The 26,844-nt window shown below is 43.4% G+C and overlaps 1 protein-coding gene across 1 annotated transcript in view; it reads left to right on the forward strand.

Moving 5' to 3' along the window:
* Window positions 1-2,886: 2,886 nt before the first annotated feature.
* STAB1 (stabilin 1) overlaps window positions 2,887-26,844 on the forward strand; it is a 101,880-nt gene continuing 77,922 nt past the window's right edge. The window contains exons 1-14 of the mRNA XM_035106132.3: window positions 2,887-3,149; window positions 5,884-6,020; window positions 6,346-6,461; window positions 7,254-7,339; window positions 10,160-10,229; window positions 10,562-10,657; window positions 14,666-14,782; window positions 16,393-16,589; window positions 18,254-18,381; window positions 19,590-19,717; window positions 21,716-21,804; window positions 24,079-24,195; window positions 25,704-25,853; window positions 26,167-26,229. Coding sequence (XP_034962023.2) covers window positions 3,069-3,149; window positions 5,884-6,020; window positions 6,346-6,461; window positions 7,254-7,339; window positions 10,160-10,229; window positions 10,562-10,657; window positions 14,666-14,782; window positions 16,393-16,589; window positions 18,254-18,381; window positions 19,590-19,717; window positions 21,716-21,804; window positions 24,079-24,195; window positions 25,704-25,853; window positions 26,167-26,229 — 1,575 coding nt within the window. The 5' untranslated portion in view covers window positions 2,887-3,068. The remainder of the gene's footprint in view (window positions 3,150-5,883; window positions 6,021-6,345; window positions 6,462-7,253; window positions 7,340-10,159; window positions 10,230-10,561; window positions 10,658-14,665; window positions 14,783-16,392; window positions 16,590-18,253; window positions 18,382-19,589; window positions 19,718-21,715; window positions 21,805-24,078; window positions 24,196-25,703; window positions 25,854-26,166; window positions 26,230-26,844) is intronic.

Here is a 26,844-nt window from a genome sequence, read left to right on the forward strand (position 1 = left end):
CAGATAACTTATACAATCAGACTATTATGAACTGAATAGAAACGTTTCCTCAAATTTAAAATATGGGATTTTAAACATCTTTCTCAGCTGACCTTAGGAATTTGTAGACCTCAGAAAACCCACACAGGGTAATGTACATTTTATGGTATAGCTTAAGTCTTGGCAGTCTTTAATTTTTGTCAATACTACATAAACATGAGGTTTCAATTGTAGGAAACTGCTAAAGCTAATTGGAGATTGCAAATGCTTCACAAAATAATGGTTTTCTAGTCCAGTGCTTTCTCCAAGTACTTTAAAAATGAAAGTGCTTTTATGTTTTCTGGTATGAAGGAGGGAGAGGACCAAAATCCAACACACACACACACACACACACACACACACACACACACACACTGCATGAAGCCAGAGCTTTGCTTTCTGTTTCTACACCATTGCTGAAGAGACAAGCCACTAACATTGAACAGCGGCTTGTCTTGGGCTGTGGAAATACGGTGGTGGTAGCAGTATCAAACAACATTCCAGCTATGTGTGCAAAGTTGACACACTCCTCTGTTGCATTTCCTGCATATCTCAATCCATTCCTGTCAACCCCCTGCTCTGCTGTGCAAAGAATGACAAGCTACTGCCATTTGTCATAAATATTCAAGGACATCTTAGACCAGGGGTAGGCAACCTAAGGCCTATGGGCCAGATGCGGGCGGCCCAATAGCCTCGATCAGGCCCACAGACAGTCCGGGAATCACCGTGTTTTTACATGAGTAGAATGTGTCCTTTTATTTAAAATGCGTCTCTGGGCATAGGAATTCGTTCATTTTTCAAATATATTTATTATTTATTCCATTTCCCCCCCCCCCCAAAAAAATATAATCCGGCCCACCACATGGTCTGAGGGATGGTGGACCGGCCCACAGCTGAGAAAGGTTGCTGATCCCTGTCTTAGACCAAGGTGGAAACAATGAGACCTGGGTTCATAGAATTTATACAGCCCATAGATACACTTTGTTGTGATGAGAGAAGTGCCTGCACTTACCGTAGCAAGTACAGCATCTATCTCTTCTCATACCTTCTTTCTTTGCATGCTGATATACAAATACTGTCGTCGTTCCCCCCCCCCCGGACACAACTATACACTTTAGTGTATATACAGTAGGCAGTTTAGGTCTGTTAATCATTTAAATTCAAGGATCACACTAGAAGATTCACTGCAACAAATAGGGCTTTGACGTACTGCCCTATGCAAGTTTGTGTATATGCGAAACTGGGGTGGGAATGCGTGAACCAGATGTTATCTACTTCCTTCCATCAGCCCTATCCAACATGGTCAGGGAGGATGAAAGTTGTGGAGGGCCATAAGTTCCCCATCCATGCTGTTGAATTGTATTAAGTATTAAATAGGCTGTTGAAGTGATAACACGAACATATAAAATGAAGGCTGAAATTTAAAGCAGTGGCAAGGAACTTGTGACCTCTCAGATGTTGGTTTTCCAACTCTGGTCATCTTTGACCATTGACCATGCTGGTTGGGGTTAATGGGAGTTGGACTCCATTATCTGGAGGGCCACAGGCCACATGATCTAACACTAATGGTCCCAGAGCATGGTTGAAATGTACATGATGATGCTTGGAAACTAGTCCAAGTCTGGTCAGTGTCCAAATGGTAGATCATCTGAGAACTCTAGGCATGTACCATACCTAGAGTTACATGCTGGACGAAAGGCGGGGAACAAACTAAATACATTTTAAAAACCTATTTGATTTTCTTTTGTAGATCCCCACAGTACAGTGGTACCTCTACTTACAAATAACTCTACTTACGAATGTTTCTACTTACGAATGTAGCTCTGTCCGCCATCTTGGATGCGGTTTAGATAGGATTTTTTCTACTTACGAATTTTTAGATAGTGTTGCTTCAACTTATGAATTTTGTCTCCCAATGCATTCCTATGGAATTCGACTTACTTTTTTTTTTTACTTACGAATGCGTTCGGAACGCATTAAATTCGTAAGTAAGTAGAGGTACCACTGTATACCATAAACGGCTTCTAAAAGTCTTTCACAGAGGAGCTACTGTTCAATAAACACATCTATAGCCCCTTTGAGTGTTCAGAACTAGCTGTGAGGCTTTTTTGGACCCTGGTCATTATGTTCATGTGGTGTACATTCTAACTGTATAGTTTAAGAATATAATTCAGCCATGTTGCTTTGTAATTGTTCTATCCAATGTTATAATTATAATGCAATAGGAATATTCTATGTAGAAATCAACTAAAAAGAGGTTCAGATATATTAGGGAAGTTGAATGTGGGGGAGTCTGTATGTGTGGTGTCTTTGGCAGCAAGGTCCATTTCAAAAATCGCCCAAGATAACATATATTTTATTACTGTACTCCATATATTTGGGGAAAACACTATAGGGATTAATCTAGCTGTCACTAACATGTCTTAGAAATAGTTGAGACATTTTAGTGGGAAACTATCTTAAGATTTTTGTGACGATGATCCCAGTCATTTTTAAAATACCCCCCCCCCCCAAAAAAATTCTCAAATATGGCACGTAGTTCGTTTATATTTTGAACAGTGGAAGCCTATTAAATGGCAGTAAAAACACAGAGACCCTGAAACAATTTGATCATACTATATTAATTTCCCATCTGAATCAAGATCCCATCTAGTTCAGCCTTCAGCTTTACTTCACAAGAATATGATTAGCATACTCCTTTCCATACCGCTGAAAACGAAGGATTTCCTTCCTTCTGTTTTGAACTGATATGTGAGAGGAAATCCATAGACGTTTCTGTTTTGAGCAAACTTTCCCCCCCTCAGGATCATATTTGTACCTCCGCTTTCTCCCCACTTTAAAATATCTGCTGACTGACAATTCATGCTCAGTCAAAGCAATGCTGCTCATGTATACTTTGGAATAAGAGACTCTCAGCACGCGAAAGCTTTTTCTGTGTTTACTTTTAGCTTCTGGTTTTCTTGGATCTGATTCTTAGTAGGCGGTGTTATCTTGAAGAAACAGCATCTTCCACATCTCCCTTTAAGCACTGGGGTCTTTTCAATCAAGGCATGGCCATGAAAACATCTGGCTTCTTCTTTTTCTTCTATGCAGCATGCTTGATTTCTACAGCTGAAGAGAAAAGTCAGCAGGTAAGTTTGCTGCTGCAGCAGCCTTGGGTATTAGAAGGTGCTATTATATAGGCACTTACTTGGAAGCAAGCGCCGTTGAACTCACTGGGAAAGCTTGCCTACACAGGATCAGCCTGCAGTGAAATAGACAACAGCATGTCTAGTATATTGCTGTGAAGTTTTATAATTGAAACCATTAAGATCACCTCTGTAATAAGGCTTTGTGGCTGTGGCTGATGATTCAGTTTAAAAAGTGCCTGCCCCAAGTTAAGTTGGCTCTTAAAATAAGTTGGTTATTTTTAATTTGTATTAATCACAGCCACAGATAGAAACAGTCTTCTCTGCGACAGTGCTTGCTTTCTCACACAGGTGAGAATGCCTCCGGTAAATGCTTTCCTTAAAAACTATATTAAATTTGCATGTAATTTATTGCAATGTGATAGGTGGTAGATTAAAATTTATTTAACTTGGTGTCAACTGCTTGGGTGTTTGTGTGCGCCTGCATTCTTGTGTATGGAAAATAGTTTGATAAGTAGGGTTAGATCCAGACTAGCCATGAGCACAGTTAAGCTCATGGGATGCTCCCAGGGATGGAAGGGAGGAGAAGGCAATTTTTGCAGATTGCTCCCCATGCCTCCCTGCAGGCTCCTAAAAGCTGCTCCAGGTGGTTGGAACCATATGGGAGATGGCATGAATGGAGATTTGCAAGGGGAATTGATGGAAATTGTCTACACAAACACACCTTGTCCTCTAGCAGCACCCTTCTAGATTGGGGTCCCTTCCACAAACACAAGGAGCCCATTGATTAATGGAAGGGACACTCTGGATACAACTGAGGGGCACATAGATATGAGTGAGAGACATATTCCGGAAGGCATTTGCCTCAGCACCGATAGTGGGGAGGAAAATAAATTGAGTACATAGAACAAGAGGAATAGGAATGAAAATTATTTGGTATTTTCTGTAAGTAGGAAAAACTAATCAAGGACCTTTGCGTGCTTATCTGTACGCAGAATAGACTTTAGCTTGCCCATTGTGAAGTGAAAACCCCATAAACCTCAATTTATTTTTTTCATATCACACACTTCTGGAAATTGATTTTATACATGCAACTCAAAATAAATCATAGCTCGCCCCCAAAATAAAAAAAGAATCACCACATGAGGTGGCTGATAATTATAACAAATCAATAGCTCCATCCTCTCTATATGCCTGAATAATAATCACCTCAAGAACTGAAGCTGCCATGCTACAGATCAGCAAACGATGAGAGAAAGGGAAGGCCAGCCATTTCCAGTGACTCAAAAGAAGCGGCTTCCCTGTGTACACTAACACTGATTTCAATCTGTGGGATTTTGTAAATAACAATATTCAGTCCTGAGACTTCTCTAGCAATCTGGATATTGGGTTTTAAGGGGTAGATGGGCACGTCATTGACTTTGGGTGAATATTGTGAAGAGGTATTGCAGTCCGTTTATATCAGCCGGTGCTGAGGTATTACCTGAAATTATGAATCAATGACACACTGTGTATTTCTGATATAGGCTACTGCAAGAATCAGAAAACATAATAAAGTGAACAGTTTGGTCTCCCTGGCTGGTATGTGTATTTTGCTTAGGCGTACATACTTCCTTTGATTTCACTGGAATTGTACACTTGCACATATCTGCAGTGTATTGTACCAAAAATGAAAAAGAAAAAAAAGAATATGAAGGTTTGCCTGGACTTTGCACTTGTTGAAAAGTGAGATATAATATTCTGGCTGGTCACTGTAGGAAACAGATGGCTGAGCTAGATAGAAAACTGAACTGCTTGGTCGTAACAAGTAAGATGGTTTGCATGTGCTAAAGGATTACGTTCCTTAGCACAGTTACATTTTGTCACGAAGAAGGAGAGCCCCTGGGAATAAGCTATATGGGCAAACATGTATGAGAGACCCCTGGCATGTTTTCCTTGAAAGAAGTACCCACCATGGGTGTGGGTAATCTGGACAGGAAAAACTGCTGGCACAGTTGGGTGGGTGCCTGAAAGTTTTATGCAAGAGGTAACCTAAATTTTAAATGCCACTTTTTTGGGGGGTATAATTGAAATTGGAGAAACATCAGGCAGGAAAAGGATAAATACCACCGTTCCATCTTCAGCAGATTTCTCTGCTCCAAATAGCCACCTCCAAGTATCTGAAGAAGTGTGCATGCACACAAAAGCTCATACCAATGACAAACTTAGTTGGTCTCTAAGATGTTACTGGAAGAAAAAAAATATTATTTTGTTCCCCACCCCCAAGTGTTTTAATTGTGCTGGAGCTCTCCTGCCTGCTCTTGGACAGCACATAGTTAGCATCCCCAGCTGCAGTGTAGCTATCTGTCAGGGCAATCCTGTACATGCCTACTCCAAATTAGGCCCCACTGAGCTCAATGGGGACTACTGACATAAAAGTGATAACTGTATAGGATTGCAGGCTGAATGAAAGCACCAGCAAGTGGATAATCGGGGGCTCCTGCTATTGTCAGTGGACTTTTAATGATCTCCAGACAGAGATATAATAGCCACACTGCCTGATCCCATTGACAAGCAAACCACCATATAAAGTGCCACAGTGCAGGGACAAGTAGCCTGTGTGTTCTACCACATCTTATTTCAGGTGAGATGTTGAAGGGATAGGTAAGTGTGCCTGCATCTGTCTAACTGCTTCTATTCACACGTGTGAAAAAAAGGGAGGAAATTGTGTCTCATAAATGCTCTTCCCACTTTCCAGTTAAAGTCTAAGCGATGCGACCAGAAGTTTACATATACACGTGATACACCTTGTACTTCTTGTACCGTGGCTTCCTTACAGCCGTGCCCAAAAGGGTGGTCGAAAGTGCCAGGAAAGGAAGGGCAGAAGAACTGCAGGTGGGACCTTTGCTTCTTCTTCTTCTTTTTATTATTTTCAGGGTAACATACATGATGTCGAACCATTGCTTGCTGTTCCCCTGAAGCTTTTCTGTTCCCTGACTCGGGAAGAGCCCACCCACAACATTTCCCCCCCAAGCTCTAGTATGACAAAGAAGCATAATGCAGGGTTGGGCTATATAGTATGCAGATAGGAGGGGGAGGTTTGATGCTGACTGTCTGGTTTCATCAGGGGCAGGGAACAAATTTAGAAACTGCTCCAGTGGTGTTTCGGAGTGCACCCCTTGCTTTCTCCTCTGCCAGACTGCTGTCGTTGCTATTTCAGGTATACACTCAAGCTAGGCGAGACTACTCTTTTACTCCCTGGTTGTGCTCAAATATGTAAGCAGGAATTTGAGGAGAAACGCTGCTGTCCTGGTTTTTGGGGTCCTGCTTGCTACGGTAAGGCTTTAAATGCATTAGTTTCCAAACAGTCAGGGATCCTGGAGCTTAAACCATGGTTAGGGCAGGCACCTGGCACCGTATGTTCAAGCTTTGCATCCCTCTTCAAACACAGAAGGGAACAGGAGTGTAAAATACTGGCCCCTGTGGGTAGACTGAAGACTCTGGATTGGTCCAACCTACTACAAAAACGGGGAGCCAGACAGACCTTCTGCCCTGCCAGGTTGGGAGAACAGGGCAGGGCGGGCTGCACTCCAGGCTCCACTGCGGCCTACTTTTCCAATCCTATCCAGACACAGCTTCAAGAACAGTTGCTCACTGCCCCAAATGCTCCTGGGTAGACCCTTGTACTTGCAGGAGTGGAGGCTTCCCCTCCATTCCTGTTCACTCTATGAAGAGCTTGGCCTACATTGTTTGAATAAGCTTAAGAACTCAGTTGCTTTAATAGAAGTGGGGTGCGGGCCATAGTATACCATAAGTAATAGGCTCCATAATAGTGTAAATAATAGGGCTGCCATACATCCGGATGTTACTGGGATTTCAAAGGCAGAATTGACATCCAGGGGGAATTTCTGAAAAACCCCACCCATGAATTGTCAATTGAAAAATCGTGTTTGTTGGCGTTTTGTATAAAAGCTCAACAACTTTGGGGGGGGGTCTTTTTGGGGGGGTGACCTGGTTTTTACTTTTTGAAATATGACAACCCTAGGTAATAAAGGGGTGGGTGTTAGGAGAAGCCAACACTGATTTTAGTAACTGAAACTGGTCTGTAATTGTGTTTTTGTTTTCCAGAATGCCCTGTTGGATCTGGAAAGGTATGCAGTGGTCGGGGGACTTGTTTGGAAGGTTCAGCACAGAACGGAACTTGCACCTGTGAGGTAAAAGTGGAGCTATTTGCAATTAGTAACGGTTGGTGCGCATTTCCTGGGGATACGGTTGTAAATCCAGTCAGGATAAACCAGGGAACGATGGTCTTCTGGAAAAAGATGTTTGCAGGGTGAAAAACATTCCCTAGGAACAAAGCTAGGGCAACTACACAGAAAGCAGTTTCATCTACAAAGGCCAATAGGCAAGGGCAGGTAAGGGTCATTTTGACAAAGAAGTAGAAGTAGCAAAGTCATATAGGGACCCAAGGGCCTCCTTAAATTGCCAGGCTTTCTGGGTTTTTAAAGTTTTGTGTTTATTCCACTTCAATATAGCTGGTTCTCTTGAAAATAATGGCTCAGTCAGACCCTCAAAATCCCTATAGAGCTCAGTCGCTCCACAGTGTCTCTTACTGAAAATCTTGCCCCAGCCCGCCGAGGTTTCCTTCCTGTTATTCAGCTAAAAAAAAACCCATTGCTTTTGGCTGATGCAATGCCTGTATATTAACGGTGGAGCAGGCTTTGAAAAGGGTACTGCAAAAGAGCTCAAATTGCACCTAACCAGCTCTAATAGGTTGTTGTATGCTATTGAGAGAAAATTTCAAATGTAGTGGAAGTTTCTTATGTAGAGGAAAGAATTTTTGTTGGGCAGAATTTCAAAAACTGGAATATCATACATTTACAATCTGTGGGTCTCTATTTATACCTCCTCCCCCCTTTAAAAAAAAAGACCACATCTATGTAACAGTAATACAGTATTTATTTCTCCATTTGGATTAAATACACCTACAGCAGGGATGAAGAGATGTTGGTGGACTTCTATTCCAGTAACCCGTTACCGTTTGGCCCTGCTGGCTAGGGGCTGATTTGACATAGAGTTCAACAACATCTGGAGGGTTATAGGTTTCCCCATCTCAGACCTGCAGAGCACATATCACATTTTCTTGCATACATCATGACATGCCTGAGCATAGATTTAGGGAAGGATCTGCTTCCTTTTATATGGCTGTATTAGTGATGCAGAAAGCTCAGATCATGACTGTGTTTCATTTCATGATAAGTCATTAGAAGTGGAGCAGATGATCAGCGTTGTCTTGTTTCTAACCACTGAAACATGGCAACGTTCATTACAATGAAATAACCCCTGAAATATGCATAGTCTCTCTTGAAATTTCCTTTACAAACAGTGATTCCATTCTACAACTTCTCAGGTTTCCTTACTGCATTGTATGTGCATTCTTTAATTAAGGAAATGTCACCCTAGCACAGATACTGCTAATGAAATGAATTGTCATTTGCTGATTCCTCATTGGCAAAGGGAGATGGTTTGCCTCCATGTTTGTGGTACAGCATTTTAACAATATTTGAAAAATACTGGCTCTTTATTTAGGGATAGCAGTTTCCCTCAATTTATCATTTTTTCCAGTCTTGAATTCTGTTCTCCACATTTCTACACATTTTTGTGATTTTTTAAAAAAATGCTTATGGTAATCCCTCAGCATTTTAGTGTGAGTTTCTCCTCATGATTACATATATTTTTGTATGCAACTTTGACTAATGTACACATTTGTGCAAGAAATTTTATCTAACACAATGCCCTTTTTTGTTATTGTCATTAAAAAAAATCATTTATGTGAATGCTTTCTCCTAATATCTGCATTTTTGCATTGCAAAAATTAGGTAAGTGCAGATTTTGAACAATGGCTGCATTGCAGTTCTCATATTGGTTCAGAAAGGTGACTCTGATAGATTTTTCCTTTAAAAGTGAACTTAATTGAATTTCCCCTCTACCCTAATCTTCAAACACTGGCACAGACATGTATTAATTTTATAAATGCACACTTATGTTTGCAGCCCAAAGAGAAATGGCTACGAATCAACATATTTGGACTTCCCTTCAAATCATGGTTTTCATTTCTGTATGGCAAACTTATTCTCTGATCAGGCACACAGTCAATGGCTGCCAACCACAATGACTATGCTCGGCCTCCTCAGATGGAGGCAGCGGTGGTGCTTCTGAATCCCAGTTGCTGGAAACCACAGGAAGGGAGAGTGCTCTTGTGACTGGTCCTGCTTGCATGTTTCCCACAGGCATCTGGGTGGCCACTGTGAGAAGAGGATGCTAGACTAGCTGGGCCATTGGCCTGACTTATTATGTTTTTACTGTGAACAAAATATTCCAGGTTGGCCTTGATGGATTTGCGCACTTCCAAAGAATCAGCTTCAATCTGAATACAAGCCCAAAATGGGTCATTTGAATCATTCCTTATTTGTACTGAAACAAAAAAAAATTCACTTCCTTTTATCTGTTTCTGCTTGCTTCAGGAGAAATATTAGTTTCATAGATTTGCCCCCCCCCCTTTTTTTTGTCTCATGTGCATCCTGTATTTATTCTACAGTATTTATTTTCTTTAACAAAAACATTTTCATCCTGCCTTTCCATAATTGCTCAAGTCAGTCATCAATGTCATAAAAACAACACAAAGGATAAAAACTAAGAGAACCAAGCCAAACCAATGTGTAGGTCACTGTCTTCAAGTGGCATGGCAGCCCCTTGGGGCTAACTTCCCATTCATAGAATGTTTGTCAGACACAAGAAAATTATCCTAATAACAGTGCCTTCTTCTCAAGAAAAACAAACTAATTGTCGCAATTTTGGGATCACTAAGCATGCAAAACAGGTGATTGACAACATGTATAGATAGAATCTCTCATTCCCTTTGTGTATGTGATAAGTCCAAGGTGATTTTTACATCTGGATGTCAAGCAAGGCTGTTGTAATGTAAGGGTCATGGAAGTGCCAATGTAAAAAGTTGTTCTTTTTAATTCGTTTAGGAGAAGTATAGTGGTTATGCATGCCAAGACTGCCTGGATGAAACACGTTTTGGCCCTGATTGTCAATCCGGTAAGCTTCTTATTTAACTGTAATGAGTGACCCATTCTTAGCTGTAGGATAACTGCTGGGGTAGGGCAGAGGAGATCCATGTGGGCAGAAAATGACTGCAGTATTTTTTGGGTAGGATCATCTTAGTTGATTTGGGAGACAGGAACCACAAACTCAATGGGTGTGGAAATCCCTCCTTTCTCTTCCCTGTGTCAGGTTGCCTGGTAATGCCCTGGATGGGATGCAAATATACTTTAAGCTATTTTCCTATGTGCAAAGGTTATTATATATGTAATAGCCCTACCCCATATTCTCCAGACAATGTTCCTTCATCATCATTTTCTCTTGCATAGTATGTGAGTGTCGACACGGGATCTGCAACCATGGACCTTCTGGAGATGGAAGCTGTACCTGCTACGCTGGCTATACTGGCCCAAAATGTGACCAAGGTGTGTACTTTCCGCATGTCCTTTCTCACAAGATTCCTTAAAGAAAAACTCCACACAGAACAAATGTAGGGAAAATAAACACTTTATGCCATCTTGCTGCTTTTGCAAATATTTTATTACATTTATTTATTTATTTATTGTTGTTTATTCGTTTAGTCGTGTCCGACTCTTCGTGACCCCACGGACCATAGCACGCCAGGCACTCCTGTCTTGCACTGCCTCCCGCAGTTTGGTCAAACTCATATTCGTAGCTTCGAGAACACTGTCCAACCATCTCGTCCTCTGTCGTCCCCTTCTCCTAGTGCCCTCAATCTTTCCCAACATCAGGGTCTTTTCCAAGGATTATTCTCTTCTCATGAGGTGGCCAAAGTATTGGAGCCTCAGCTTCACGATCTGTCCTTCCAGGGAGCACTCATTTATTTATTTACACTTATTTATTTACTTATTTATATAAAAAATACTATTGTATAGCCTCCAGGACTGGACTACATATATTTACATTTAATAGTGTGGATAATAATGTTGGAGTCTCAGAACTGTGGTCTTAACTGGGAATTCTACACAATTGGGATGTGTATAAAAGAATCCATTTAAGTTAAATGATTAGAATGGTAGCTCTTCTCAGTTGCGATCCTTCTTGTGTTTGTTTTCAGATAATATGTCGCAAGAATATATAATATAGTTGTGCTACACTTAGGGATGTTCAAGGATTTCATTTGGTCTGCTTTTTAAGTGAGGTGGCTTAGTTAGCATTTTATGGGCTAATACTGCTGTAAATTTTGTGATCCAGTTGTCAGTGCAAAAAAGGTATCAAAATGCATAAAAAAATATGCATTTTTGGATAAAACGTGCAAAAATAATGTGAATGTGATATATTTAAATCATAGATTGTTATGGAAATGGGTCAGTACAGACTTATGAATGAATGCATGTGAAACTGACATAGACCAGAACTATGTCATAGACCAGAACCTAACTGTATCTGGGGTGAGGTCCATAAATTATGGATCTATGTCTGGTTCTCTCTCTGGATGATGAGTACAGTATCTCATCGAAGATTTACTTTCTCTACAATAATTCTGGATAGGCTTTGTGAGGAATGTTTGCATTTGCAAACTTGCTAAAATGGCAGGCTGATGCAGGAGGCAGTTTTGCCCACTCTTTAATTGGATCTGCTTAACAAAGAATTTACCAGAACTTGCCATTTGAAACTTAAAACATTGGGATGCTTGGCTGCAAGTAGACCTATCCACAATGAAGTACACCTTGCTGGAGTCCTTCTTGACCGGTAATTTATGGGCTGTTCTTGTTAAGGTATGAGGAGTTTTTTTGTGTGGATGCAGAGGAAAGGGTCAAGAAAGGGTTACATTAGGTGTACCGGCTAATTTTGGGGTGTGTTTATTCTGCACCTGCAACTAGTTAAGCATATGAGAGGGACTCAGGACAGTCTAAATCAGGCATAAGTAAACTCAGCCCTCCAGATGTTTTGGGACTACAACTCCCATCATCCCTGACCACTGGTCCTGTTAGCTAGGGATGATGGGAGTTGTAGTCTCAAAACATATGCAGGGCCGAGTTTGCCTATGCCTGGTCTAAATACACTTGAGTTTGAAGCAAGTTTGCTCTTGGCTTCTGCCCTTGGCCAGAGACTGGGTCGGAACACTGCAAGGAGACTGTATGTTGCTGGAAAGACCATAGACTGTAACTGTATGTAGCTGCTAAGCTTTGGAACTGCATTATGCTGCCAGTAAAAAAATCACACTACCTAGAAATCGGATCCCCCATCATGGAGGGCATGCGGTGAGATCACCGTAAACTGCCACCCTGTTGAGGGGAGGGACCGTTTGGATGGTCACAACACCCCATTGGTTGCCCCTCGGTTGCTGGGGCAGAAATTTGGCTGGTTGGGATGGCTATTGGCTACCGAGGGGCTATTTAAGCGGCTGCACGTCACTGGAGAGCTTCTCTTTCTTGCAACATGCAGTGGATCACCCGCCCTCCTCTCCCTATATTTAGGGCATAGCTGCCAAGTCTCCCGTTTTCCCCGGGAAAACCCCTTTTTTACTTACCTTTTCCCGGTGGTCCCCCGTATCACTTTGTCTCCCGTTTTTCTCCATTATTTTCTCCTGCCGGCGGCCATTTTTTTTCTTTCTGCTTTGCCCTTCTATGGGCACCAAAAATGGCTGCCGCCAGCTTCAAAAGTCGCATTTACGCATGTCCGGAAGTGCATAGACGTGACTTCCGGTGTTGGCGGCGGCCATTTTGGTACCCATAGATGGGCAAAGCGACACCGGAAGTTGCGTCGGCACACTTCCTGACATGTGTACAGGCGACTTTTGAAGCCAGCGGCGGCCATTTTGGGTGCCCATAGAAGGGCAAAGTAACACCGGAAGTTACATCGATGCAACTTCCGGTGTAAAATGGCTGCCGGTCCCGGATTTTGCAGTCCGGAACTTGGAAGGTAAGATTTAGGGTTGTTCTTTTGGCCTTGCTATGCCTGTCTAGGAGACGTCTATTGTAGAGCAGGGGCCCAGTAGGAATTTTGCCATTTGGCTGATTGGTTGGTGCTACTTGGTTTTTGCCTACCATGTAGCAAATCGTCACAACTTTGTAAGGTTGGCAGTTAGGCATTGGTTCACTGTTTTGAGGAGGGGCCGTGGTTGGCTGTGCCTGCCTCTCCATTGCTGCTGCTAGGGAATTCCGTTAAGGGAATCCAGGGGCTTGCCTTGCTTTTGTCCGAACCCTGTCAAGGGGCTAGGGCCACGCCAGAGCCCCTGGGAGCATCTGGGGTGAGCTGTGAGATCGAAGCCAGTTCTTGCTCCCCCAGGATACTTTCCCTTACTGACATATGGTGGAGTCCAGTGTCAGTCCTGTTCCTGCCACCGTGCAGGTTCAGGTAGTCTGGAACCAATGCCTAAGCAACCACTCACATGCTATAATCAATAAAGTTGTGGCCAAATTAATGCCAAAAACCTTAAACTAAATTCTATGTCTATTATTGTGTCTTTATTTGGGGGCTGGTTTCTTCACACGCAACTGTCTGGTTTCTTTTCTATTCCACTGGCACACTCCTTTTGCTTGTGAGAACTGCAGAAAAAAACACACACACACACACACACACACACACACACACACAAAATAACCGGGTAAGGAAGGACAACTAAGCAGGTCCTGACATAGTTGTAGCATGTATTCAGGGCATGAACTTATTTATGCTTGGAAATGCCACATATGTGGCTGATGTGTCCGCATTTATTGCATGACCTGGCTTGACTGCCGCGGGCAGTTCCTTAGTAATCAAGTACTAACTGTCATGTGAATTTATGCCTAGACAAACATCTTACAATGTCGTGATCCTGCCTACGCCATCATTTTATTTAATTATTTAGAAAAATATGTATATACGGTACCACTATTCAGTAAAAAATAATCATGTTATGTTATGTTTACAAATTCTTATTAAAAATACTGTACTGCTAATGTTGCACACCTAATCCCTCTTCTCTCCCCCTCCCCCAACACTTTATGATTTCCCTTTGACCATGGGGCCCAAGCTCAGGTCCTTCACATCCCAGGCAAGAGCTGTGTGTTTTTGTTTGTTGTTGTTTCGTTTAGCTTTTATTGAGTACTCTACCTAACAGAACAAAACTGTCCCAGGGCCCATCCCTCCCTTTTCAGACCCCATAAAAATGTGTCTGTTCCACTGATTGTGTCTAGGTGTGATCATAACATAACATAACATAACATAACATAACATAACATAACATAACATAACATAACATAACAACATAACATAACAACATAACAACATAAAACATAACATAACATGCAGCTGTGGCTCTTGGGCCTAGATGTGCCCTTAGATACTCATGCAGACCAGAATCCTGTGAGTCCTTAGTTGTGAGTGAACACATTGAGGCTTACTTATGTAAGTGTACCCAAGGGGCTGAAAGCCACATATTTTCCTTGGATGCCTAGTTTAAAATATCTCTGTTTTAAATATTTCAGAACTTCTCAACTGCGGAGGTGTAATCTGCGAAGCCAATTCCATTTGTGTGGTGAAGGGTGGGCAGTCAAGGTGTGAATGTCTGCCAGGGTACAAGAAAAATGGAATTTACTGTCAAGGTGAGAGGAAATGTGTGGCATTTGAGTAGCATTTATATAGCAGGGGTCAGCAACCTTTTTCAGCCGTGGGCCGGTCCACCGTCCCTCAGACCATGTGGTGGGCCAGACTATATTTTGAAGGGGGGGGGGAAATGAACGAATTCCTATGCCCCACAAAAAAACCCAGAGATGTATTTTAAATAAAAGGACACATTCTATTCATGTAAAAACACCAGGCAGGCCCCACAAATAACCCAGAGATGCATTTTAAATAAAAGGACATATTCTACTCATGTAAAAACATGCTGATTCCCGGACCGTCCGTGGGCCGGATTGAGAAGGCGATTGGGCCCACGGGCCTGAGGTTGCCTACCTCTGCTTTTTAGTGTTCAAATGCATCTATAGAAAATGTATACTAATTAAACCTATGAAAGTTTCAACAGTATATAAGCAGTAAAACGATAATGCAATTGAAGAAAAATAATTAAAAATAATAACAAGCCAACCACCACTACTGAAATAACAATGTCTAAACAGCTTTCAGGAAGCTGAATATCGAATTACCTCCCCAAATTTCCCCGAGGAAAGTTCCAAAGTGTGAATGCTACTGCTGAAAAAGTCCTTCCTCCTCATTCCCACCAATCTAACTTGAGGCAAGGAAGGACCTCAAGGCAGAAAGTTATTCTAAAGATTTCGAAAGAAGGGGAACTAGTAAGAGAGAAGTGTTGCCATACAGAATCAGGGCCCAAGCCATTTAGGGCTGTAAACTCAACAAAATCACTACGAATTATGCTTGGAAAAATACCTTTGGAACCAATGTAGTTGTTAAAACACTAGGGCTGATGTGTTTTCTTTGGCTCATCCATGAAAATTAACCCAGCCTCCACATCTTGAACTAACTGAAGTTGAACATTTTTCTCATTTAGAGGATATCATCATAGTCCAGTCTGGCATGTATCAAGGAATGACCAGGATACTGTAAACAGTTGCCTCAAATACTACCTGTGGATCCAGGAGCAAGGCCTGGAACAGCACTCCAAAGCAATGCACTCAATCTTTATTTAGGCTTCTGTTAGATAACCTCCCCTTTTGGATTGAGCTTTAGCTTATCCTCCCTCCCTCCCTCAATGATTCCAGTCACTTATTCAGAACTTCCACACACTCACCCAGCCCTGTTAAAAGGAAGTAGAATTGGGTGTCATCCCAAAATGGCTAGACAGCTTCTCCCCACAGTTTCACGTAGATGTTAGGCATGGGGTCAGGTTCAAAGCTTTCTGAAGATCATTGTATAAATCCCTTGGGACCAAGGCATTAGTTCCCTAGCACTGCCGCTGAGGTCTGATAGAAACACTAGAAAGTGATGTCATTGGCCAAATCAATGACTGCAGTGCCCAAATCTTGACCTAGTTGATATTGACTTGGGTGGGGCACATGTTGCACAGATGAAGGAGACACTTTCAAATTAGATCACGTCTACTGAATTTCAGCAAAAAAATGTTCCATGTACATGCTACCCCTTCCATTGGTTGACTATGTAACTATACTGCACAGCCTTTAAGTTCTGGGGGTTAGGCATCTTTATCCAGTCTATCATTTACCCATAGTATCCCTCATTTACTTTTTTTTTCCAGACCAGGATCCTTGCAGCTCCTACCCATGCTCCTCGTTTGCAGCTTGCGAGACTCTTGGGCCAAACAAGTATGAGTGTACTTGCAAAGTTGGGTACCTTGGAAATGGGAGGGTTTGTCAACCCATAAATCCTTGTCTCACTGATTATGGAGGCTGCCCTAGAAATTCTTCCGTGTGTAGCAATATAAGACCAGGAGAGGTAAGCTGGTTAATTGCAGTTAGGTTTGCTAATAATGTGCAGATATTATAGAGTCGGATATATTGGCTACCACAAGACCACACAGGTTCAGCTGTTGCTGTTCTGCCCTAAAAATGAATGACATTGTGTGCAGTTTTCTAGATAGTTTTCAAAGTGCCTGTAGATGATACTTCCTAGAAATGGAAGGGCTAAAATTTACAAAACCACTTGAAAGCTGAATTATTTATCAGCGGAGAATAAGTCATTGTGGATTACTGCAGTGGTCACACTCTACAGTACAGATTACTATAGAGTCACACTCTGGGTGACAAAGAGTAATCAGCTTGCAATAAGCATCTTTTAAGTTTGCATGTACCAAAGTGCAGAAAGTGTCCAGAGCAAGGTGGGATTAAAACTAGACGCAGTCAAGAACATTTCTTGGGCCCTTGGTTGGGAAACGTGCAGGTAGCCCACTCTACCTGTCTTTGGTGTAATTTATTATGGTACGTTCTCAAGCATAGGTTTGTCTGCAAAAAAAGCATCATAAGCACTTGTTTGAAACATTTGCACTGACATGCATGTTTATTTCATACTGAAGTGCATGTCGGTTTGGAAGTTAGTCCCACTGTCTTGATTGGGGCTTCATCCCTAGTAAGCATGTTTTCAGATGGCAGTCAGAATGGTCTTTTGAGGTTCAAAATCGTTAATCAGGACCACCAGCTGCTGCCATGTGCCCCATTACACGATGGACTATTAGCTTGTACTTTTAATAATAGTATCCCAAAACTGAAATAAGTTCACAGAATATCAGTGATATTTTATGGATGCTTTTGTTGATATTGGCAACTTACCATCTTGCTGGTGAGCGGCGGTTGTGGCTCGGGCGTGCGATGCCATTTTAGGATGTTCTTTCTGTCCTCTCTGGCTGCCACGGAGGCTCACGGGTTCCCGCCAAACCCATCCTTCAAATGAGCCAATCTGCAGTGGGCTGGGGCATGGCCATTTACTTAGCCCGGCAGCCGGGAGCGTCACCCACCCGTCCCCCTCCATTAATAGTTGATTACTGCTCTAACCATTTTTTTTCAGCTAAGAGGGCTTTGCTGTGGTCTTTTGGCAGTTGCCGTATTCGGAGCCGGAAAGGAATTTCCCCTGCTCTGCAGGTTTCACCTTCCCCATAGCACTAGTCACAACTTTGGCGGTTTAGGCCTTGGGCAGAATCCTATAGTCTTCCATCCAATCGGTGTGTGGTGAAGTGGTGAATCACCCACACCCTGTTCCCTGTGGCGGCGATAACAGGGTACCCCATTAGAAGGGTCTGAAGGGAAGTCTCTGTCCAAATAATAATAATAATAATAATAATAATAATAATAATAATAATAATTTATTTATACCCAGCCCACCTGGCTGGGTTTCCCCAGCCACTCTGGGCGGCTTACAACAGAAACATTAAAATACACTAATTTCTTAAACATTAAAAGCCTCCCTAAAGAGGGCTGCCTTCAGATGTCTTCTAAAAATCTGGTAGCTGTTTTCCTTTTTGACATCTGATGGGAGGGTGTTCCAGTTGCTTAGGGCTAGTTCCTTGTGAACTGCAAGGAAGAGATGCTGAAGAAGCCTTGTGCAAACACTCCCCCAAAGATAATCATGTAGCAACAAAATTGCTCCTCTGGTGTCTCTTTCCTTAGTCAAGTTGTCTGTGTAAGCCAGGATTCATCAGGCATGGTGATAACAGTTGCTTCAGCACCCTTTCATGTCGGTCGCATCATTGTGACAGATCTGCGAAGTGTGAGATTGACCCAGATGCTTCAATAAGGTAAGCTTCTCAGGAACACGTTAGGAAGGTTGAGGTGGGGGAAACTGTTCTGTAGCTATAGTGTTCCTTTGCTCAATTTTAACTGCTGGAGAAAAGGCATGCATATAGGATAAAATGAAGAATAGAACTCCCTCCCATGTGAGGTTAAAGACTAATGATCAGGAGGGGAGGAAAGGTGGGGGGAAGTTCCCCCCAAAGGTTCTGCAGGTTCAAAACCACTCCCACCAATAACAACAACAACAACAACAACAACAACAACAACAACACATAGAAATCAACAGCACAAGGACAATGCAGTAAGAACAAAGAAAAGCAACCATTATCTAAAGAGTCTTGAAAAATTCCAGAATAAAAGGAATAAAGGCAAAAGGAACAAAGTAACTACAGTGATATATAAGCAAGCAAGAAGCAACAAAATAACATTAATGTGAATTGAACTTTAGGATTATCTTGATTTTACTGTAGCTTTTAATTGACGCTGGCTATATTTATTGCATCTGTTATAATATTATTGTTGCGTAGTAAGTTAAATGATGTCACAAGCTACTGTGAACATTTAAAGATTGATAAGCAATGCTTAATTTAATTACAGTATTTCTATTAAGTGTTGAATGTCACCCCTATCTCTGAGCTGTGTGAGAATGAGGGACAGTGGAGACGGTGGTGTCTTTAGGATATTTGGTTTATTTACACATTTATGCAACCTGAGCCTGAGATGGAGGGGTTCCCAGCATTCACATTCAGGTGCCTCTCCCATGGCCATGGTCTTGGATTCAAGCAGGCATGGCTCTGACCTTCTGCCTTCCTAGCCTGCTGCCTTGCTTCCAGCTTCTAGCTCACATAAACGCTACTCTCAACTCTGGCCTTTGTCCTTCTCACCCACAAGTAGGTGAGGGAGGGAGGGCCACCCATTTGTAATCTGACACAGAACCACTTCCTTTGTTACCTTAGCGACCCAGACTTAGGCCTGGCTATTCCAGCAATTGATTGCTGCATCCAGGAATTGGAAGGGACTCAGGCATACAGCCTAATCCCCCCCAAAAAACCTCACAACACTATTAAAATGTCAATTGTCCGTCCCATGGTGCATGTAGCTCTGGGATTGTTAGAAATCTGTGTGACTTAGTTGCAACCAACCTTGGTAACTGAGCAGCTTACAGGGGTGGGGGGACCATTCTCATTCTTCTCTTATATTGATCTATCTGCAGATGTACCTGCAAAGATGGAGAAATTGGAGATGGCAGGAAGTGTTACAAAACCATCCTGGGGCAGATCTATTCTCTGAATGTGGTAGGAAGAAATGCCAGGGCATTGAACAATGCAATAAAAATGTTTGGTAAGTTTCTTCAGAGTTTGTTTGATTATGCTTCTGGAAGTATTTTAATTATGTATTTCAGAACATAATTAAAATATTTTTCGGTGGCCATTTCAGGTTCATTTCACCAAACAGGTCCTGTCACCAGCAATGACGGGGAAACCAAAACAGTTATGTGGGTGACTGTTGGGTAGATGGGCCAAATTATGATCAACTGCTATTATCAGAGTTATTATTTATCTTATTTACAATATTCTATTTTAATTATTTATAATAAGCATTATAGTATTACTAGTGTCATTCAACCCGTTTAATAAACGGGCGCTAGAACATTCAGCCTTTTTCGGCGGCTGGCCCCTCCCACGGCCGCCACTCGTTGGGGCGCTCCGCTGAACCCAGCTGGCCAGTGGGTGCCCAGGAGAAGGCCGCGCTTCGGCCTCTTTCTGCGACGGCGGCGCGTGGGGGGGGCCGGCTGGCCCCTCCCACGGCTGCCGCTTAGTTGGGGCGCTCCGCTGAGCCCAGTTGGCCAGCGGGCGCCCAGGAGAAGGCCGCGATTCTTCTGAGGACTGCGAGGGAAACGGTAGGCAGAGGGGTGGGGGTGGGGAGAGCGTGTGTGTGTGTGTGCGCGCGCGTCAAGTCTCTGCATCCAATCCCTGTGTCCGTGTATCCTATATAATAAAGTGCAAGTGTCTCTGCATCCAGTCCCTGTGTCCCTGTGTCCGCACTACTGCGCATGTGCCCCACGGACACAGGGATTGGACGCAGAGACTGGACGCACACACGCGCACGCTCTCCCCCCCACCTACCCTTTCCCTGTGGCTGCCAACCGCCACTCCCAGCCGGACTGAGTGTTGGCGGCGGCGGCGGGGGGGAGAGCGCGCACGTGTGTGTGTCCAGCAAGGGCAGGTCCCGGAGTTCGGAGAAGCGCTGCGCAAGCGCTTCTCCAAACCCTGGGATGTCTCCTTCCTGTCGGCGGCTGGGAGAAAGGAAGGAAGGAGGAGAAAGGGCTGCTTTCTCCTCCTTCGTTCCTGTCCCCCTGCCGCCGACAGGAAGGACAGGTTCCGGGAGCACTGGATCGAGGAGCCGGTCTGCAGAGTCAGCACCCAGCAACGCCGTGCTGGATTGAGGAGGCGATTCTCCGTGCGGCGCTGCTGGGCGCTGAGTGCAGACTGGCTCCTCGATCCGGTGCTCCGCACAGCGCTGATCAGCGCCGACCCGGCAGGCCGCCAGATCAAGGAAGCGGCCTGCCGGGTCGGCACCCAGTAGCGCTGCACGGAGCACTGGATCGAGGAGCCGGTCTGCAGAGTCAGCACCCAGCAACGCCGTGCTGGATTGAGGAGGCACTGCTCTGTGCGGCGCTGCTGGGCGCTGACTCTGCAGACCAGTGCTCCGTGCAGCGCTGCTGGATGTCGACCCGGCAGGTCGCTTCCTTGATCCGGCAACCTGCTGGGTCGGCGCTGATCAGCGCTGCGCGGAGCACCAGATCGAGGAGCCGGTCTGCACTAAGCGCCCAGCAGCGCCGCACGGAGCATCGCCTCCTCAATCCAGCACGGCGTTGCTGGGCGCTGACTCTGCAGACCGGCTCCTCGATCCGGTGCTCTGCACAGCGCTCACATATGTTCTAGCGCCCGTTTAGTTAACGGGCTGAATGACACTGTTGATAATGTTACCGCTTTACAGATTTATTTTTTTATTACGTATGCAACTGTAGGCACTTTAGAGAGAGAAGTGGAGTAGAAATGTATAAAATAAGCTCAAATAAAGAAAATTTAAACTGGGAAAATGGCACAGGTGAAAGCATTTTGATTTCTCCATTGTTCTTCACGGTAGTGAAGAAAACAAAAAGGAATCTGAGGCAATCTATAATGGGATCTCTCTTTAGTACTAAAAAAAGGGAAAGTTGTTCACCTCTGCCCGAAGATACAGTTTAACATAAAAAATTTGCCAAATCCAATCAGGTCTGTCACGATCTATTATACTAATGGTTTGTTTTTTTTGTGGGGGGTTGTCTTTTAACAGAGATGGGTTGTTCGTTTCTCCTGGAAAACCATGGGCCTTTCACTGTGCTTGTGCCAGCCAGTCTTTACTATGACAGAACGGAATTAAATGTAAGCTCTGGTGTCTGTTGGTAAATATTGCTACTTCTGAAATTGGTCTTTACGGAATAGGGGGACGGTCATCCACATTCCCTCCTTGTTTTGGTCTTGCCCTTAATGTCCTCCAGCCCTCAGCGACATCTTCATCAACCTACTAACCCCAAGTTTGTGTTCCTAGTTGGACACTGCCTGTTCAGACAGTTAATTGAATTTGCCATTTCACTTTCCATTTGCTTAGTATGGAGAGATTCTTTTGGAGCTCCTCACACTTTCCATAATGGAGATATTCTTTTGGAGCTCCTCACAATCTCTTTTTGCTTCAGCCACCCTGAACAATTTGGTATCATCAGCAAACGTGGCTACTTCACTATATATCAGGCATGTCAAACACGTAGATCGTGATCTACCGGTAGATCACTGGACGTCTGTGGTAGATCACCGGTAGATCAGTGGCTCCCCCCAAAGAAGTTAAATTTTTTTGGCTCCGCTAAAAAAGCTCAACATCTTTGCCCTGCACCCCTAAAATGACCCGAACCACCAAAAACAGGGCTTTCCTTCCTAAAAAAAAGTTCAACGTTGCTTTCCTCTTCCCTAAAGAAGCTCCACAACATTTATATGACCCCCCCCCAACATGGGCCTTCCTCCTTCCTAAAAAAAGTGCAACAACTTTTACCTGAACCCCCCCAAAAGGGGGTAGATCACTCCCAGTTTTTAAGTAGATTGCAGTCTCTTGGAGGTTGGCCACCCCTGCTATATATCATCAAGTTGAAAAGCCCAGCCCTCAGTCCTAGTCCTTGGGGGACTCTGCTTTCTGCCACCCTTCATTGGGAGCACTATCTATTTATTCCAACTCTCTGCTTCCTGTTTCTAAACCACTTAACTGATCCACAGGAGGACATCTCCTTTTACAGTCCATGACAATTTCACACGAGGGTTCCATTTCTTGCCCAACCACCACCATGTGCCCTGCCCTGTTACACCTGTCCCCGTTATGCCCTGTTCATGATGTGTTGTTGAGTGACATTTTCGCTCACTTCTGGGTTTGGTGTGTGCACAATCGCTTGTCTTTTGTACACACATTTATTGGTCTTTACCTGTATTCCACGAGTGCTAAGCTTACTCAAAAGACTTTGGTGAGGGACTTTACCAAAAGCTTTTTCAAACTCTAAATACACCCTATTCAGCAAACATACCCAGTGATATTAAAAGTTCCTCCTTCTACATTTGGCTTGTTTGTTTGCTTTTTGCCCTCCTGAAGAGGAATAAAATTACGGTGAATATCGCCTATTTTAGCTACTTAAAACATAAAAATTAATCATTCCTTCTTATTTATTTTTTAACCCCACAAGCCCAGAAATGTAAATGGATATCAGGGCAAATAAGAGAGGCTGTTCAAGAGGCAATAAAGATACCCCCTCCCTCATCAGACAGGAATAAAATGTGCTAATAATTATACCCCGCCCATCTAGCTGGGTTTCCCCAGCCACTCTGGGCGGCTTCCAACAGAAAAATGAAATAATATAATTAAACATTAGAGCCCTTAAAATAGAGCCCTTAAAATCCTCAGCACCTCGGTAGAACTTTGCCCACATTAGTAATGATGCTGCAATTGCATTTTATTACAAAAAGTCATCATCTTAAAAATAAAATAAAATAAAATAATGGGCCATTCATAAAAGTGGAAATGCAAGAGGCTAACAATGTTGAATGCGGGCAGGTGAGTGACCCAAATGATGGCAATTCCAGAGAAAAGAGCAAGTGCAGAAGCAACTCAGTGTAGGCACGAACATTTAGGAACATATGAAGAGTCTGCTAGATCAGACTCTAGTCCAGCAACCTGGTCTCTCCTCTTGGTCTCTTCTTGCAGTGAAAACTAAAAGTAATTTTTGGGCTGCAACCCTAACCCCACTTATCTGGGAGTAAGTTCCATTGAACTCAGTGGGACCTCTGAGTAGACGTGGTTAGGATTGCACTGTGAATTAGTAAAATGTTTATTATTTGTAGCCAGTGGGTGTTACAATATAAATCTCAAGAAAACAGGACAATCTAAGAGTGAGTTAAAACCTGTCATGTCAATTTTCAGAACTCCAAATTATCAGAACTTAAAACTGCAACATTCCCCAAATTATTTTGATTGAAGAAAAGAAGTTCCCTTGGCAGTCAATGCTGTTTTGGTCCAAACAAAACACTTTTTGTACTGTGGGATTGGAAATGCTATTATAAAAGACAGCGTGAGTAAACATAAACAGTTCTGGTTTTTTTATATCCCATTTTGTCTCCTCAAAGGAAACCCTTGCAAATAATTTATGCAAACTGCACATAATCCCTGGGCAGCATTTCATGGATCATACTGACAAGGACCTGTGGACATTAGCTGGTCCGAAAGTGACATTCTCCAGTCAGGTAAAATAAAATAATATAATGGGAAGGTTATTTCTAATCCTGGTTTGAAATTCTAAAAACTGGACTGTAGGTCTATCCTGACATTGCTTCATTCCGCCCGCCCCCCAGCTCCACCCAGTTATTTCTGTCATGCTTTAAGTCTTACACTCTGTTTTAAATGCCTTCAGATGCATTCCTCTAGAATTCTCCAAGTGTAGTTTTCTATTTGCTCAGTATATTTGCCACTTCTCATGGGTTTAGTGCAAAGTATTTTATTACCTTGGCTTTTGAATTGTTTTCAGATGCAGTATTTTCCCCTGTGTAAATCAACAATTCCTGAATGTTCTTTTTGCTTTTCTTCAATCATTGCACCTGTGGCTGACACAAGGCATTGAGATGCCCGAGACAGGCAGGCCCTCTTCCCCCTCTACTTCTCCTTGGGCTGCAAAAAGACTCATGGGAATAGGGATGGTTTGTGTGAAAAGGGAGAGTTGCGAAAAAGGAAGGAGGAGGAGGGAGGGGAAAGAGAGAAATTGGAGGCTGGAAATGAAACATTTCAAAAAAAAAAGGAGGGAGTAGGATGCATGAGAATGAGGGTAAAGAGGAGAATGCAAAAGGGGCTGCAGAATAGGAGGGGGTGGTGGAAAAGGTGCATATGTGTTGCAATGTGTGGGGAGAGGAAGATGCAGGAGGTTTCCAAGGGGTAGTCTCTATACAAGGGGAGTTGCACAAAAGGGAGATACATGGACATGTGGGTAAAGGTGAAAATGGATGGAAAGTTGCGCAGCAGAAACAAAGAGAGAAGTGGTTTCAGAAATGGGGTTAGGAAGGTGTAAGGGGGAGAGACTACAGAGAACCTCCCCCTCTCATCAGGAGCAGTTCGTCCCCAAGCAGCTATGAAAGCGCGGGGTCTGAAGGGGCTAGTCAGGAAGTGGGGAGAGAGAGAGCCAGGTCTCCGGCAGCATAGGAGAGCCCCTGCTCCACAGGCGGGAAGAAAGAGAGACGGAAGGGGGAGAGAGGGAAAAGACGGAGCGTAGACCCTTTCCCCCGGCACCAGAATTAAGGAGGAGGAGAAAGGGGAGGAGATTCACTGTCCCTAGGCTGTTATGTTGGTCAAAGTTGCGAAAAAGGGCAGTGCCGGATTCTGAGACGGAATGAGCGGACATGAAACTGATAACTCACTACACTGTAAATAATGTGCACCAATAAAGACTCTTTTAAAGACAAGTATGTGGAAAGTCGTTACTCAAGAGTAGCCGTAACAACCTCTGACAGAAGGTGAAGCTCAAATGTTGGAAGTGGCGAGTGGAATGAGCAGGGGTGCAGCCGTGTGTGTGTGTGTCTGCCTATATAGCAATACAGTAAACATTTTTTTCCTGAGCTTGCATTCAATCTTGCACTGTCCTTTAATGTAAAGAACAAATCAGTCCTGCCCGTCAATAAAGTACAGATATCTAAATCTGACTATTAGCTGAATTCATACTGTATTGAAATGTTCACCATAGAATGATCCTGTATTACTTTCTCAGGGGTCACCCACAAAGAACTACAGGTACTCAGATGAACCAGCACAACGATATTTTATTAGAGAACAAAACTTGCCAGCTGCTAATGGGATCATACATATCGTCAACATATTAAGGAAAAACCCCCTCTTGGACAACCTTAGCAATTCTCAGGCATGTTAAATGCTTCTTTTCCTAATAGAAAGGGCAGGAGGGTAAGATTTGAGAACTCGGAGAAGATATTATTGGGATTGTGTTTATAGCAGTGGGTGAAGCTTGGAGTACTACTGTACAAAATAACATTTGTCAAGTAGATAAATAGGAACCGCTACAGCGGGAAGGTAAATGGCGTTTCCATGTGCTGCTCTGGTTCGCCAGAGTGAAAGGGGGAGGTAAATGCTATTATCTGTTAGCTTGTGCAAATTTTCATAGCATGTTGTATCTCTCTCTGTCTCATTCTGCCATCTCTCTCTCCCTTTTTTTGCAGAAAACAATTGGGGAAATTCTTGTTTCAATGGAGATCGCCAGCCGATTTGAAACCATATTGGAAGTAAGACACTTCCCACCCAGGACTTGAAGTTGACCTGGGCACATGTTTGTCTCGACAGTGCAGCTTTTGTTTTTCATATATTTTATATATGAGTGGCATTAGGGTGCTAGAGAAGTGTGAATGTGCCGGACACTGTAGAATCTATTCTTTTCTACTGCCCATTGTACAACCAGCTACGCAAATGCCTGCTATATCCCTTTTCGCGTAGTCTAACATCATGGCAGGGACATGGGTGGCGCTGTGGTCTAAACGACAGAGCCTAGGGCTTGCCGATCAGAAAGTCAGTGGTTCGAATCCCCACGACGGGGTGAGCTCCCGTTGCTCGGTCCCAGCTCCTGCCAACCTAGCAGTTCAAAAGCACCTCAAAAGTGCAAGTAGATAAATAGGTACCACTCCAGCGGGAAGGTAAACAGCGTTTCCGTGTGCTGCTCTGGTTCACCAGGAGCTGCTTAGTCTTGCTGGCCACATGATCCAGAAGCTGTACGCCGGCTCCCTTGGCTAGTAGAGCAAGATAAGTGCCCCAACCCCAGAGTCGTTCGCAACTAGACCTAACGGTCAGGGGTCCCTTTACCTTAACCTTTAACATCACGGCACAATGAAAATATCAGATACTAT

This window comes from Zootoca vivipara, chromosome 2 (genome assembly GCF_965207765.1).
Source record: "Zootoca vivipara chromosome 2, rZooViv2.hap1.1, whole genome shotgun sequence".
Classification (NCBI taxonomy): Eukaryota; Metazoa; Chordata; class Lepidosauria; order Squamata; family Lacertidae; genus Zootoca; species Zootoca vivipara.